The sequence below is a fragment of the Rhodnius prolixus genome, unplaced genomic scaffold (genome assembly GCF_049639745.1).
Source record: "Rhodnius prolixus isolate KJV_2025 unplaced genomic scaffold, Rpr scaffold_3, whole genome shotgun sequence".
NCBI lineage: Eukaryota > Metazoa > Arthropoda > Insecta > Hemiptera > Reduviidae > Rhodnius > Rhodnius prolixus.
Window position 1 is genome coordinate 11,008,844 of NW_027411603.1, and position 13,977 is coordinate 11,022,820.

The following is a 13,977-nucleotide window of genomic DNA, read 5'->3' on the forward strand; positions in this document are numbered from 1 at the left end:
TACTATTTCAGAAGATTAAAAAATGCCGGAAATTGTGCGAATTCTTAATTCTAATACTATGATGGCAGGATGGAGGAATAGGTCACCCTGTCTAAGTCCTATTTCTTTTAGCACAGGAGGAATTCTTAGAAAATACCTCCTTCGCCCAGAACTTTTGCAGTGGTGCAAGAGTCATCCTCAGCATTCTGATAAAAAGGACTGCGTTTTTTGTTTTATTCAATATAATTTCATCTAACTTTGCATAATTGTTAAGAAGTGATTTTATTTTATGACCCCCCCATATACAGGGGACTATTGTTCGGGTAAAGCTGGCTAAACTTTTTAACGTCAACTTATGCGCCAACAATTCTGTCGTTTTGTAACAGCGTCTAATTTAACCTTAGAACTTTATCCAAGTTAAGCCTAAAAGATAACATGTTTTCTTTGACAATTAAGGTACTGTACTGCAGTCGCTATGTACTCTAGTGAAACGTGCCGATTACCTTAACTAGGGTAGAAATCTTTCCTGTGTTTTAGAAGAGTAATTCAAGGACATGAGAAGAATATTACAAAAGGGTGGAAGGGCCAGGATGCCACGTGATATCTGGAACGAGCACGAAATTAGGATTTACCAGATCAAAATTATTACTTCTGAGAATTAAACCAAATTTAAACAGTTTTTTTTTCTAAATTTTTATCACGTAGCTTGCACATTATGGAAGTAACTAAATTTCAAACAAAATTTAGCAATTAAAAACAATCTTCAAAGTTTTTGTGAAGAATTAGAAATGAAATTAGCTAATCTAAAACGATGTGAAACTCGTTACCATTATTGGCTCTGGAAGGTTGGTCTAAAACAACAATCTCTTCACTCTTCTTTAAGAAATATTCATAAATTTGATTTCTTGTTTTGTTTTTAAACCTAGAATTTCTGCAATTTTTCGTTTTCATATTATTTCTGGCAAATAACATTGTTAGACGCTATACGAAATACGAAATTAGAAATGAACAACCAAAAATCAATTTTCTGCAAAAAGGTTGAGAACATGCAAAACCGTTCAGACCGGTTTGAAGTCTAAATATGCAAATTTAAAGTCTTTACCCATTTATTACACTTGTTGCTTATCCGAGTGTTAATTATTATCGTTGGAACGGAAACATCGCTTAAATCCGCAACAATATACAATATTTTGCACTATTCTAAGTACGAAAATGGTGCAAAACAGAACATCCCGTTTTCTTTTACTTTCAGTGACTTTTACTAAATTGAGTTTTCCGAGGTTATATCTATTTTGAAGTCCCCTGAGCCAGAAAATGAGTCCTTGAGTTTCAGTCTACAAAATACCCCTCTCCCCTCCACCAAAAGGAAAATCTCAGTAACCTGAAACTTTAGGTAGAACAGAAGATCCAACCACAACTTAGCGAACAAAATCTCTTAACGAGAGAACCATTCCTCTGAATGGATATCTCACTTTTATTCGATTAACCAGGCACGTATATTGAACAAATGAAGGCCAATAACTTTTATTTTGAAACATCCTTCCCCTCAGACAAAAAAATCGATGTCTAAAAGAAAGGAATCCCTTCTTTAAAGGAAAGGACTTCCCTTTAAAGTGCTGTTAACGTAAAATGTACAGAGCATGCTTCCATATTAATTCTTAAAATAAGGAAATTTAGTTGCTAAAATTTTGAACTGTTGAAGAAAATTTTTCTACAGGAAGTACCCCTTCAAATGGTGAATTTTCTTAAAAATAGATTTTTGATTTTATTTTTTTCAACTTTGTGTTTATATTTCAACTTTATGCATAAATCTATAATTATAGAACTATAAATGCACATCTGTAACTTTTACTGAAATAATTTTTCTATAAGAATTTGACTTAAGGAAGTGCTGGGGAGAAATTAAGTTATAAAAATTACCAAAATTTAATCCCGACCAATGCCAAGGAGAGGAAGAAATTGTCTATCCAGTAAACTTGAAGCCTTCTGTATTTAGAATATTTTCGCTCGTTCAATTCTCTAATTTTACAGATAAACGAAAATCTGTATCTTTTTGATTTCTCAAAGATTTAAGATTTCCAACAAACGTCTAAGTGTATCAAAGAGGGCGCTTTAAGGTGGTTGGTTTTCTAATTAGTTTTCTACTTTTTTTTTTTACTAAAGTAAATAATGAAAACACAAAGAAAAACTTTCTGTGGTTTAGATGAGGAGATTTCTCTCATCCTGGGCGATTGATGAAAGTGTATGTATACAAGGACTGATTAAAAGGGTCAGATTCCTTTGATACATAAGACCTAGCCGTATACTTCTTCCACGTGTGGAATGTTTTAAGAGTGGCTAATAGGTATAAAAGAAAGGTGGAAATTTAATTTATAGGCGTTTTATACAACATAGAAGGTACTAATGTTTTCCAGAAGGTGGAAGGAGGTAGGACCGCCCTCCGAAAACCTGGAGAGTATATCCCCCTTGTCGAATGTCTTTGATCGGGTCAAAAGAGTGTGAGATTAGCTAGCTGGTGGTGGTCAGATCTTCCCTTCTAATTAGAACTCTTTTAATTAACATTCCTTTGTAGCCCGGTGATGCTAAGGTCTGGAGTTGGTCGTCTGATCCTGGAGGAGTGACCCAGGATCTTTCTCCGCTCACCACTTACCTAGTGACCCTCCTTTAGATGGAGAGAGGGACATACCCCGTCTACTTTCCTTTACTTAGTTTGCAAATTAAAGTAGCACCTACGTTCACGTTAGTTTGAAGGGACAGATAACACCAACCCTTATCACTTCGCCCACATGAAGGAATTCCTTAAATGTTAGGTGACCGTGACACATCTGGTTTTGTTCAATAAATCTAAGAGACATTAACTGCAAAATATATCCTTATTCAGTAATTTGAATGTAACCTTGTCAAAAGGAGGAAGTGCTTCGTTTTGGTTGACCTATTTTTACGGTCAGCTAATTATTGTGTTCACTGCTAGCATCCCTAAAGCAAACAATGAATTTCTGTTCATGTTGAACAGAGAGGGTTATGGAGAGGGAGAGAGAGAGAGAGAGATAAATACAAATACTCCTTTTCAGTACTAAAGAAACAAACATCCAAATTCAAACTCTGCATGATATCAATACCTTATCAAAACTCAAAAAGACGGTTTTAAACAAAGTTCTTCTCGGGCAAGAATTCCGGATGACAAATGAAACTTTACTTGGATGAATTTTAGAGGAACTTTACTCTCCAGGAATAATAAACTAGTTTGTTCCCACTAGAAATCCCCTGTCGCCATTAAAATCAGTTATCTTAATCAACTAAATGATTTGTTTGGTTAAGGCGGTAGAGTGTGTTGGTTAAATCAGCAGGTTTGTTGAAAACAAGTAAATCAAATGGAAGTTAAATTAGCAATAATCATGTTAGTAAGTTAAGTGTAGAAGTAAGATATACATAGGCTGGATGTGGGTATAGCGCTGGTGGAACAGTTTGGGCTGGAGTTGGCACACGGTGGTATGTGCCGCTGCCGCCGATATCTTGTAAATTGATTCAAGTAGAATGAACTAGGACATTAGGGGAGAGGACATTTCTCTAATTAGGGAGAACTATGCTCCTACGATAGTAATCTTGGAGATGGCATTCTGGTGTTGTACTGGGGGATTCTTGGGCAGGCAGCTTACAGCGCGCCCTCAGTCACTTTCACAGAAGAAGTAAGGGGTTATATATACCACACCTCCTTTGCCTTCTACAACGAATTAATACCCATTCTGGTTCATTTAGTAGCGTCTTAGCTTCGAATTAGTTGCAGATAAGGGGATCTTCCTCCTTTATAAGATCTCCAAACACTCTCTTACCTTCTTCAAGCAACGCGCTTTCTACTTCCCAGGAACTGTAACCATCCAGAAGTACCCCGGATGACAAATGAAACTTTAATCGGAAGCTATTACCCAAGTTAAGGGCTGGTGGTGGTGTGGAAGTCTCGACCCAGCTAACGGAGAATTATTGTCCAAGTTGAGTCGGTCTGGGTGGTGTAAGGGGCGTTATGTAAGGCGCTGGGCGGGGGGCCATCGCGCGCATTGCCATAGCCTTGAGAAAGTCTTTGATTACAACTCGCTTGAATAATTATTAGTGAGCGCCAATATCTTTAGCCTCGCCGCTTCCCTGCCGCCAATCTAAGCGGCTCCATAGTCGCTCCACTTTACGCCTTCAAATTAATGGCCAAAATTGTAACAATGCCTAAGACATTCTAACCTCTTCGTCCACTCCTGACCGTACAATCGTTTACTGCTGCTATGGCACAAACCAAACGCCGCTATTACGGACAATTGACTTGGTTATGTACACTGTGCTTCTGGCTTTCGGCCACTATATCACCAACTGGAACCGCTTCTGGCTTCGTTACAGCTCTAAAGACCAATTAATTGCACTTGTTGTAATTAGCTCTACAGTTCACCGGACCACTTCGGGCTATATTAGGGCCAAGGGAGGCAATTTTTTCCCCCTTCACCACGCAGCCCACCCTGCTGCGCACTTTTTAAGGACCATAAATAATATTTTGATAAAAATCCGTTCAACCTCAATAGCTTTTCCCTCAAACAGCTAGCCAGAGAGCCGATGCTTTTTACAGCTACTTTTAATGAATCATCAGTAACTGGAACACTTGGGCGTATAATTTCTTTTCGTAAAATGTAGAGAGTTCTAGGAGAAAATTATCCAAGCTTGCCATTTTCCAGCTATTTATGACGAGCCCTAAGATAATATTTGTTTCTTAACATTATTTTTAATAAATAAAACTATTGGGTTTCCTATAAAATTAGAAAATGGAAACCTGCAGCTAAACATAGTTTTTTTTCGTCACCGACAACTTTGTCTATTATTGAACTATGAACCCGGGTTCTCTGCTGGTGTTCCAGTGTCCGTAACTAATCTTACTTGTTTTAGGGGGAGGGGACATCACATCTTATTATCTTAGTTAACTCTTTGCGGCTAGGTGGGTTAAAAACTGTCTCACCTTTTGCTTAGCTTTTGATGCATGGTGGGATATATTTTAACCCACCTCGAAAAGTTAAGAAGTTATTCATACATACAGCTTAATATGTTATTTTAAAGTTTTTCATTCAGTTGGCAGTGCTATGCACCAATGGTAAATGCGAAAATAAGTGAAATAATTTTTATATTTATTATAAACTTTCAAGGAACAGTGCGCTGAAGGACAGTGCTGTACTGTCTGCAAAGCTCCGCTTTGTTTTGGTAAAAAGTTGTGTTTGAATGAACATCATATAAAGCATTAGTTGCATAGTGGTATTATACAATACCAGTGGCCCACACTAAAAAAGGACTATTGAAATGGTATTAATTTTTTCTTTTCTTTTTTTCGTATTTCGAGAGTAATGATTATTTGAGAGGGATGATTACATATGTAAGATAATGGAAATGAATGTTTATTTCCATTATTTTATAATAAAAGAAATTCTGTGCAACTAGGGCTTTTATTTTCTTTAAAATCGTGCGCCTCAAAGAGTTAAAGAATAATGCAACAGCAATGTTAAAGTAAATGACAGAGAGAGTGTAGCTCAAAATTAATTTCTATTGTTGTTGCTAGTTGAAAAGTGACATTTCACCACCATTTTGTCCTCAGATTTAAATTAACAATTTAGAAATACACTAGTGAAATTTTACTGAATTCTATGGAGCAGTATTTTTAGTTACAGGTGAGTGAAACTGTATGTACCGTTTATCTTATTTAAATTAGTTGTCTTATTTGACCGCGGGTACTCAATTCGTCGTACAATTAAAAGTAGAATATGTAAAGATCGTAAGAGCTACTAAATATTGAGAACAATATTAGAGCAACTGAATTAGGGATTAGAATTGGAATTGCTGATAAAGCAAATTATTTATTAACGTTTCGTGTAATAATTATTTCCTTTTTCTCGGTTAATTAAAAGGAATAACTGAGACCTAGCTTTCGTAATTTCAAACCCATTTAGGGTGACATTACTTGAGATAATGTACTTCCTTTAAAGTAGACATCTAGGTAGCCGAGCGGTCAGTAGCGAAGCCCACAAAGCTATTATGTATATATTGAAGTACTGGGTCTGATTCCCATTCCCTGGGATTTTAATTTAATGGTTGATAAAAGGAATTTCGAGTAAAGTACATACGTTTGCTAATTACCTCCAACCAATACACCTAATTTGGTTGTTGGTTGTAAATCCCGCCTGAAAAATAGACATTCCTTTACTGTAATTTTAATTTGAAAGTACGATTTCCAATCGCTCAACACTGGCAACAGGTTTCTCGCTTACTAGTAAATAGGACATAGGAAGATGTGTAGAATCTGGAATCTTACTTTAGACATTGAAATTGGGTCAAAGTGCCCTTCCTTATTGCAGGCAAATGTTTTTAAACATGAATATAAATCATATAATTAAGCAATTAGAATAATAACAGAGAAATTGCTGAATATAATATTAATGGAACCTGGCGTTGTGGTTGATGAAAAAACAAAGGAGCAAAATTAAGAATTACTAACAATGAGAATGGAACTTGCTGTCTGAATACTACAGTTACTACAATGTATAATTTATCGTGCAATGTAAGCTTTGAGAATGCACGCCCAGTGTATGAGAGGTTAGTAAGAGACCTGTTTAACTAATTCAAAACTCATTAGTTATGCGAACAACCTTAGCTAAAGAAAACTATTGTCTCTGTAGCTTTACAGAACATCATGTAATCCAGGCGACTGTTGGTACTGTGTTTGTGGGTGACGTTTACTCAAATATTAAAACAGACTCTGTAGGTGTTGATTAAAGTGGGTGGGATGTTTTGGGCGGCGAGAAAGTGTTGGAGATGGTTTGCCACGAGAGGCAGTGGGGGGGGGGTCCAACGTCTGTAATTCCCCAGGATAGTGAAGTGTAGCCCTTGGATATGGCAGAGCTGTAAAATGCGCCCTCTGCTCTCCTTCACTGTAAGCTCTGAGGTAACTAAACAGAGCTTGAACTGAGTGAAGACGTTTCATTATTAAACAAGTTGGGAAAGCTTGGGGTGCGGAAACGACAAAGCGCTAATCCTTTCGAAAGAGAGTTGTCCGACTTGGTAATCCAGCTGACCCCTTTCTTAACCACCTTCATCTACTATGTTGAAACACTTCAAAGGCTATCTAGGCTTCAACCAATGGACAATAAGGCGGCCGGGTTTGCTCAACTGTTAGCAGTTGGCACCCTCCTGGATTACACCAACTGTCTTGCTTCACAAGTCCAGGCTACATATCTCCCTCTCCAGTTAATACTCCTCACTTCCCATTCTCGCTCTCTCTCAACCTCCCCCTCTAAGAGAGGACTGGAGGTAATATGAATTAACTAAGAGGTCACAACTACAACTGCTCTGCAATCAACACCTGTAATTCTCTTTGGACTCCTCGCTTTCAGACTGGACGCCCAAGGATTATATTACAAGGCAAACATCCCTCTCTTCCTTCATTCTGAGCGCAATAACAGCAACACAAATCCCCACCTCAGTATCCACTGCACCTAATACCTCCATCGCGAGGAAAGCACCACTATTCTCCTATCTAGATACTTGGGACACCAATTATATTAGCAACCATTCCTCCAGTTTACACCTAATTGCTTATATCACTTGACCGCTCTTATTAACGTGAAGAATTAATACCATCTTACTGGAGTTGTAGCACCCTGTGGACCTTGTCCCTTTCCAAACCTAGGATATTGAAATGCAACTAACCCTTAACAGTAAAATTATTAACTATCTCTGTTATAAGTTGAAATAATTTAAATACTATATTTTCCATCAAGAAATTTAAATTGCTACATTCAATACAAAGTATTTAGATTTAAATTTTAGCTTTGATATTACTCAAGTCAAAATTGCTCTCTAGGGCAACAAAATTGAGGCTTTATAAATCCCTTATTAGGCCAGTTGTCACGTACGGCGCAGAAACATGGTATTTATCACAGAACGACTGCCGCAAGTTGGCTGTATTTGAAAGAAAAGTAGTAAGAAGAATCTGTGGTGCGACGTTTGTGAATGGCCGATGGAAGTGCAAAACAACTGAAGAAATTGATGCCCTATTAAAAAAAGAAACAATTATTAATTTTGTAAAAACAAGTAGATTGAGATGGGCTGGTGGCTGGTCATGTGGCACGAATGGAAAGGGAAAGAATGCAAAGTAGGGTACTGGAAATGGAGTTATGCGGGAAAAGAAGAAGAGGAAGACCCAGAGGCAGATGGAAGGATGAAATTGATAGGGACGCCAGGAAGTTGGGAATAAGGAATTGGAAGCGTGAGGCGCAGGATAGAGATAGATGGAGAGAATTAATTCGGCAGGCCAAGGGTCGGGCAAGACCTGTAGTGCCAGCGAGTTAGTTAGTTAGTTAATTATTATAAAAATCTGGAATGAAACATCCAAACGACTATTTCTTACCAAATTCAGTTCAAATTTCTTTAAAGTTTGAGCTTGTTCTAAAAAGATGGTTGACTACGCTCCTAACTCTTAGCGGAATGGGGGGAGGTTTAGGATGCTGTTCTTGACTCCTATCTCCGTCCCCGAAACTGAATAACTCGCCTCTTAATTACGTAAGTGATAAACAGTTCTTGCGGTAAAAAAAGGGCATTTTTCTTAGGCAATTCTTCTCACTACTGTAGATCCTGGATCAAAGAGACAAAAGACTCCACTCATGAGCTTCACAGCGAACTTATTACCTGTATGGATGTAGTTTCCTCCAATAGAAATGCATGTTCTGGACTTATTAAAAGCTCTATGATTCAAAAAGCCTCTCTCTGGCTGCAGTTCCATAGAAAACATGACCAGCCCCTTTGCACAATGATGGTAACAGTTCTGGGGAAGATTAAGAACGGTCAAGTGTCATGTATTTAATTCTAGAAAAAATTAAAATTACTTAAATTTAACCGTAAAATAAAATCGTCTTTATTAAAATTAGGTTAAAAGCAAATTTGATTACGTTGCTATGTAGTTGATTTATTTTCAACCAGATTATTAAAGTTTTTGTTGTTGTTTTATAAAAATATTTAGATCTGGAATATTTGCAGTAGGAAAAAAAGTAAAGTCAGTAGTATTAGTACAATTTATAAGCTTTATTAAGTGTTTTCGTTCTATTTATCATGAATTACTACTTTAGAAGAATTTAGATGGAATGGCGAGAGATAGGATATGGAGAGTGGGAAAAATTTATTTGGCTAGAAGAAGCTACGTAAGAAGGAGAATTTAAACAATTTGATTTGTTGCCATGTTTAATTGAAAGTCACGTCTGAAAAAGGTAGTAGAGGAAGTTGAGACGGCAGTGAAATGACTAAGAAGGGAAGAAGGAGATGATGACGGCTGAAGAAAGAGGGTATGGAAGAAGGGGAGAAGCGCTAAACGGGCGGTAGTCCTCTTCCCTTTCTTAAAGTACGTATCACATAAATCCTGATTTATGCTCCTTTTTAGGAGTGATAAAAGTGCGAGTTGAAGAGCTGACACAGACATAGTCCTGCGGGAACCAGCGGGTAATGAACAATATATCAATGCTGCGGGGTGCCCTTCTCGCTGAGCCAATGCTCGATGCCGTCAGCACACTCTACTTACTGCGGGACTTAATGTTTCGTTAGCTTCCTTTACTTCTCCCCCACTTCGCTACTGATAACTTCCCCCCTCCATGGCGCCCTCCCGTGGCTCTCTTTCTTACTAATTATATTCAACCACAATTTATGAATGCTCTATTTCATTTATTTACATAACTCATTCAGCTCAAACTTAGTACACACACACACACACCCACACATACTAAATTTCCATGGCCTTAAAAGCAGCAAACAGCCGCAGTAAAATTAACTTCATCATATTATCAAAACTACCTACCTACCCTATTTTGCCCGTATCAACTTCTTAAGGTTATCACCAAAACTGCTACACGACTTGGAAAACTTCGCCTGCCCTGGATCTGAAATGCAACAATTATAGTTTAAATAAATTATCTCATATGGGACGGGACATGTATATTTGTTACCCATCCACCAACACCTTCTTCTTTCATAAGGCGCCATTTTATGAATGAAGTTAGCTAGACGCCCACTCGGGCAAAGGATTTAAAATGGATTTCCTACTTCCTAATCCTTGAAGGATTTACTTGCAGGTAGTACAAATAAATCTGTGGCTTGGTGCAAGAAGTGCCAATGTCAAAAAAAGGATTACGAGTGTACGTTCTCGTTGGTTTACCTGGAGGGGGGAAATATTGATGCTAAATTTTGGCATTGACACTAGTACGTTTTAGTAATTCAGTTACTACTTTGAAATTGACTTCGGCACTCCTAGCAAGAAAAATTTGGATGGTTAATATATCAAAACAGGTTTTTTAATCATTTTTACCAAAATCTGACATTGGCACTACTTCTTGCACCAAGCCACAGAAATAATTAATTACTTTTTTATGCTTAATTAAATGAAAATAGCTAATTATTTAATAATAAGCAAAACTAAAATAATAATAATAATAATAATGTTTATTAATAATTCTGCATACATAAAATATCATTACAAACAATATAGGCATGGACATCAGTCCGTCTGCCGAGATGTTGCTGACATTAAAACATAAGTCTCTCTGAATACAAAAATTTAATAATTGAACTCAAGAACCAATTCCCTCCTGTACTTTAGTGCTAATATTGCGTAATTGTATAATGCCTGCCAGTCGTTACCATTGAGACACAATAGAAAGTGAGCCCTGTCCATTACATCCATCCCTAAGCCACTCAGAACTGGACAAAACGGCAATAAAATTATCCTCTATAGACGACATATTACAAAGCGAACACTTGCCGATCAGCTGTCCGGGGTCACAGAATAATTTAATAGTAACACCTCCCCTCTGATCTTCATTATTAGCGACATGAACCTTAGCTTATTCTCATCATAGACATATCTTTTACTTGCTTCTTGCAAATTTATATCTTTGCAAAACTAAAATATAAGAATGTGTTTATTTGGAAACGGTGAAACTAGGCCCATTATTGGACAAAATCCCCTACTGTAACTGCTATATCCATTTATCTCGTTCCCATCTTTGTGGATGAGCCCTATGGTCTTTCGACTTTCAAAATGATTTGTTAGAGAGATGCTACGGGATTTCTTACGAACCCCTCTCTCGTATCTGAATTATCCCTTCACGGGTCGTGAGGTTTATGGAGACATTTCACGACGCCCGATCTATTTTGTTGAATTTTAGAGACAAAGGAAGATATACCAATCAATCTTATGACGAATATAGCAGCTCAGGACAATGAATTGGGAGACTGATTCGAAACTATAGTTATTCTGGAAATCTGAACGTGAGGCCACCATATGGTTTATCCTCTTTGACTTCCCAGAAATGAGCTTCGCAGAAAATAATTTTTTGATGAAATTAATGCAGTGAGCTCAGCCTAATATTTTTTGGGTTGCTGTTTATTAAAAATTATCCATTAAATCTAAATTGTTGCTCCTGTAACCATCATTTGCTCATAATTAATTTTAAAAATCAATTGTTAGATGTAACTAAAAAATATGCTAAATAAATAATATTTAGCAATAATATTTCTTGTTGTACTAGTTATAATTCTTGAAAAAAATATTGTTAAAAAGATTATTGATGATAAAATGGGTAAAAATGGCAATATATACGTAATGTTGATATATATTCTGCTAGGGAAGAGATATGAATGTCTGCAGCAAGAGTGAGATGGTCGTTCAAATAGGACGAAGGCTGGGAAAGCAGTTTTTCAGACGATAGCAATGGGACAGAAGCGAGGTGCGCAGAAGGGGGCGGGTAAGGCCAGTTGGAAATGGCTGGTGACCACCACCGTCCCGCTGGCTACACTATCCTGGTCCGGGCAGAAATATGGTCAGTCATATTTTCTTAGAGGCAGGAGTCCCCTGGAACTGATGTCTTTAATCGAAAAGTTGGCGTCACAAATCAAGCAAAACGTTTTGACAGTGTCATTACGTTATAGTAGAAGATTGGGGGAGACTGGAGGTAGAGCAGTTTGTCTCAGATATATCCCAGGGCTGGTTGTGGCAAGGTTAGGAAGCAGGAGGTGAGGTTGCAATGCCTTCTCACCCTTGCTAAGGGCTATAGTCTGCTTCACACGCTTCTCTCTCTGATACATCGCTCTCACTGTTAGTCACATTCTGACCCGCTTCTTCCCTACGCCCTCCCTTGACAATGTATATCCAGGCTGTCCTACGGAAATCATTCAGCCAAACATGGGCGTATATTATCAATATAAACGAATAGAAATAAATAAAAAAATCAAAAGCGAAAAACCAAATATCTGTCGATTCCAGTACAATCGGTTTGGTCATCTAGCAAAGCAGATTATTGGCCAATCTTGAAAACTAGCTCCCCCCCCCTCTGAACGTAAATGAAAATCTCAAAGTTTTTCAGAAGAGTAAAGAAGACGCTATGCCCTTCTTCAGCTCTTCTTTTGAACTGCATTTGTTGCCTACATTTGAAAGCTTATTTCTCTGATTTAGAACTTGCAGTCGCTGAAATGGGGGGTTAGGCTCTAAAGAGGGAGGCCACCAACCCACCGCAGTAATCTGTTGGGCTACCCCCTCACTTCTTGACCTGTTTGGTTTGATTAGACAAATGTTTTTATAGAAAATATTTGTTTTAAAGAAGTTTTTCATTCCTTTACAGCAGCTCATCCTAATCTCTTAATTGAACACTTATCTTCTTCCACATTACCAGGTAATCCTCCAAGGAGATTGAAGAGAAGAAGGCCACGCGACCTACTCTACTCATAACAGTATAGTGCATCTGTTCATGTTAATGGAGTGTCGCCACTGGGTGCCTTCTCCAATCTTCATTCAAGACATTAGTTATTACATCACATTTGCTTGTTGCAACAACCGTTGCAGTTGCAAATTTCAATAAAAGATTAAAAAAAAAGAAGAAGTTTTTTTAAAAAGTGTATGATGTGTCTATCTTCTTCTGTTCGTGGCCAGTCTAACTTATAAAAGGAAAAATTGCAAATTGTTAAAATTTGTTATTTCGTTTACATACGACAACTTCTCTTCTACTAAGTACTGTAAACTTTTTCGCGAAAACAGCGTCTTTTTTAGAATGCCATTTTTATTTATCCTCCTATCTGCAGTAAGTACTGTTCCAGTGTTATCTACTCATCTATATTTATAAAATAATTATAAATTTTATAAATTATGTGCTATTATTATCTTTCAGCGAGGAGGGAAATTCAACGCCAACTAAAGGCATTCTGGGTCCTTAAAGCTACCTGCTGCAGATAGTCTAGAATGAAAATCCGGTTACTAAGCCAATTTAAAAAAATATTTATTCCATATTCCAAATCGGTGTACTACTTTTTAAAAATTTTAGAAATTATTTTCAGCATTTTTTTTTTTTTAAATTGTAGTTCGATTAAAATGGTAAGGTGTAATTTATTTAGTAATCAGTAAATTTTACTAAAAAGGCTCAAGAAAATTTAAATAACTATTTTATTTTATACTCGACATCATTTTCATTTCTAATTATTTATGAATTGGTGTGGGAGGTTAATTACCTGCTACTTAATAAAGTTAATGGCGTAATAAAGTTGATATTGAAAAAGAAAAAGTCAAAAAATCAATGTCCAGTTCGGCATTGCTGGATATTTTCAAAAGTATAAAAAATTGATACAACTGGTAGTTTAATTTGAGGACATTGTTGAAATCAGGTCACTGAAACGAACAACTTGCTTGTAAAATATAATTAGATATAGTTTTTTTTTTATTTATTCAGAACCTTAAGTAAAATGTAATTTAAAATTCTAAGACGGAGGTTTGATTAAAAACAAAAACAAAAAGAGAGAGAATACTTTCAGACGATAGAGGGAGCTTCTATGAGAGAGACTGTGTGGGAGGAGGGGTAGTATATTTCTCTGTGAAGAAAGCCGGGATACCTAGGGGTGGCTGTAAAGTGGAAACGCCTTCAGTTAGACGGAGGCAGCGGCAGCGGTGGTGGCACA

At 37.1% G+C, this 13,977-nt stretch overlaps 1 protein-coding gene across 39 annotated transcripts in view; it reads right to left on the reverse strand.

The window, feature by feature from the left end:
• LOC141453191 (uncharacterized) overlaps positions 1-13,977 on the reverse strand; it is a 194,266-nt gene that overhangs the window by 114,703 nt on the left and 65,586 nt on the right. For 29 of the 39 annotated variants that reach the window (XR_012457831.1, XR_012457830.1, XR_012457827.1 and 26 more), the window contains one exon: positions 9,840-9,917. Coding sequence is in view for 6 of the 39 variants with exons in the window: in XM_074126077.1 (XP_073982178.1) it covers positions 9,841-9,917 (77 nt within the window). In the remaining 33 variants the exon portion in view is untranslated. Of the gene's footprint in view, positions 1-7,758; positions 8,046-8,679; positions 8,857-9,835; positions 9,918-13,977 lie in introns of those variants that run through there. The other 10 variants (XM_074126052.1, XM_074126079.1, XM_074126056.1 and 7 more) reach the window with 5 other exon arrangements.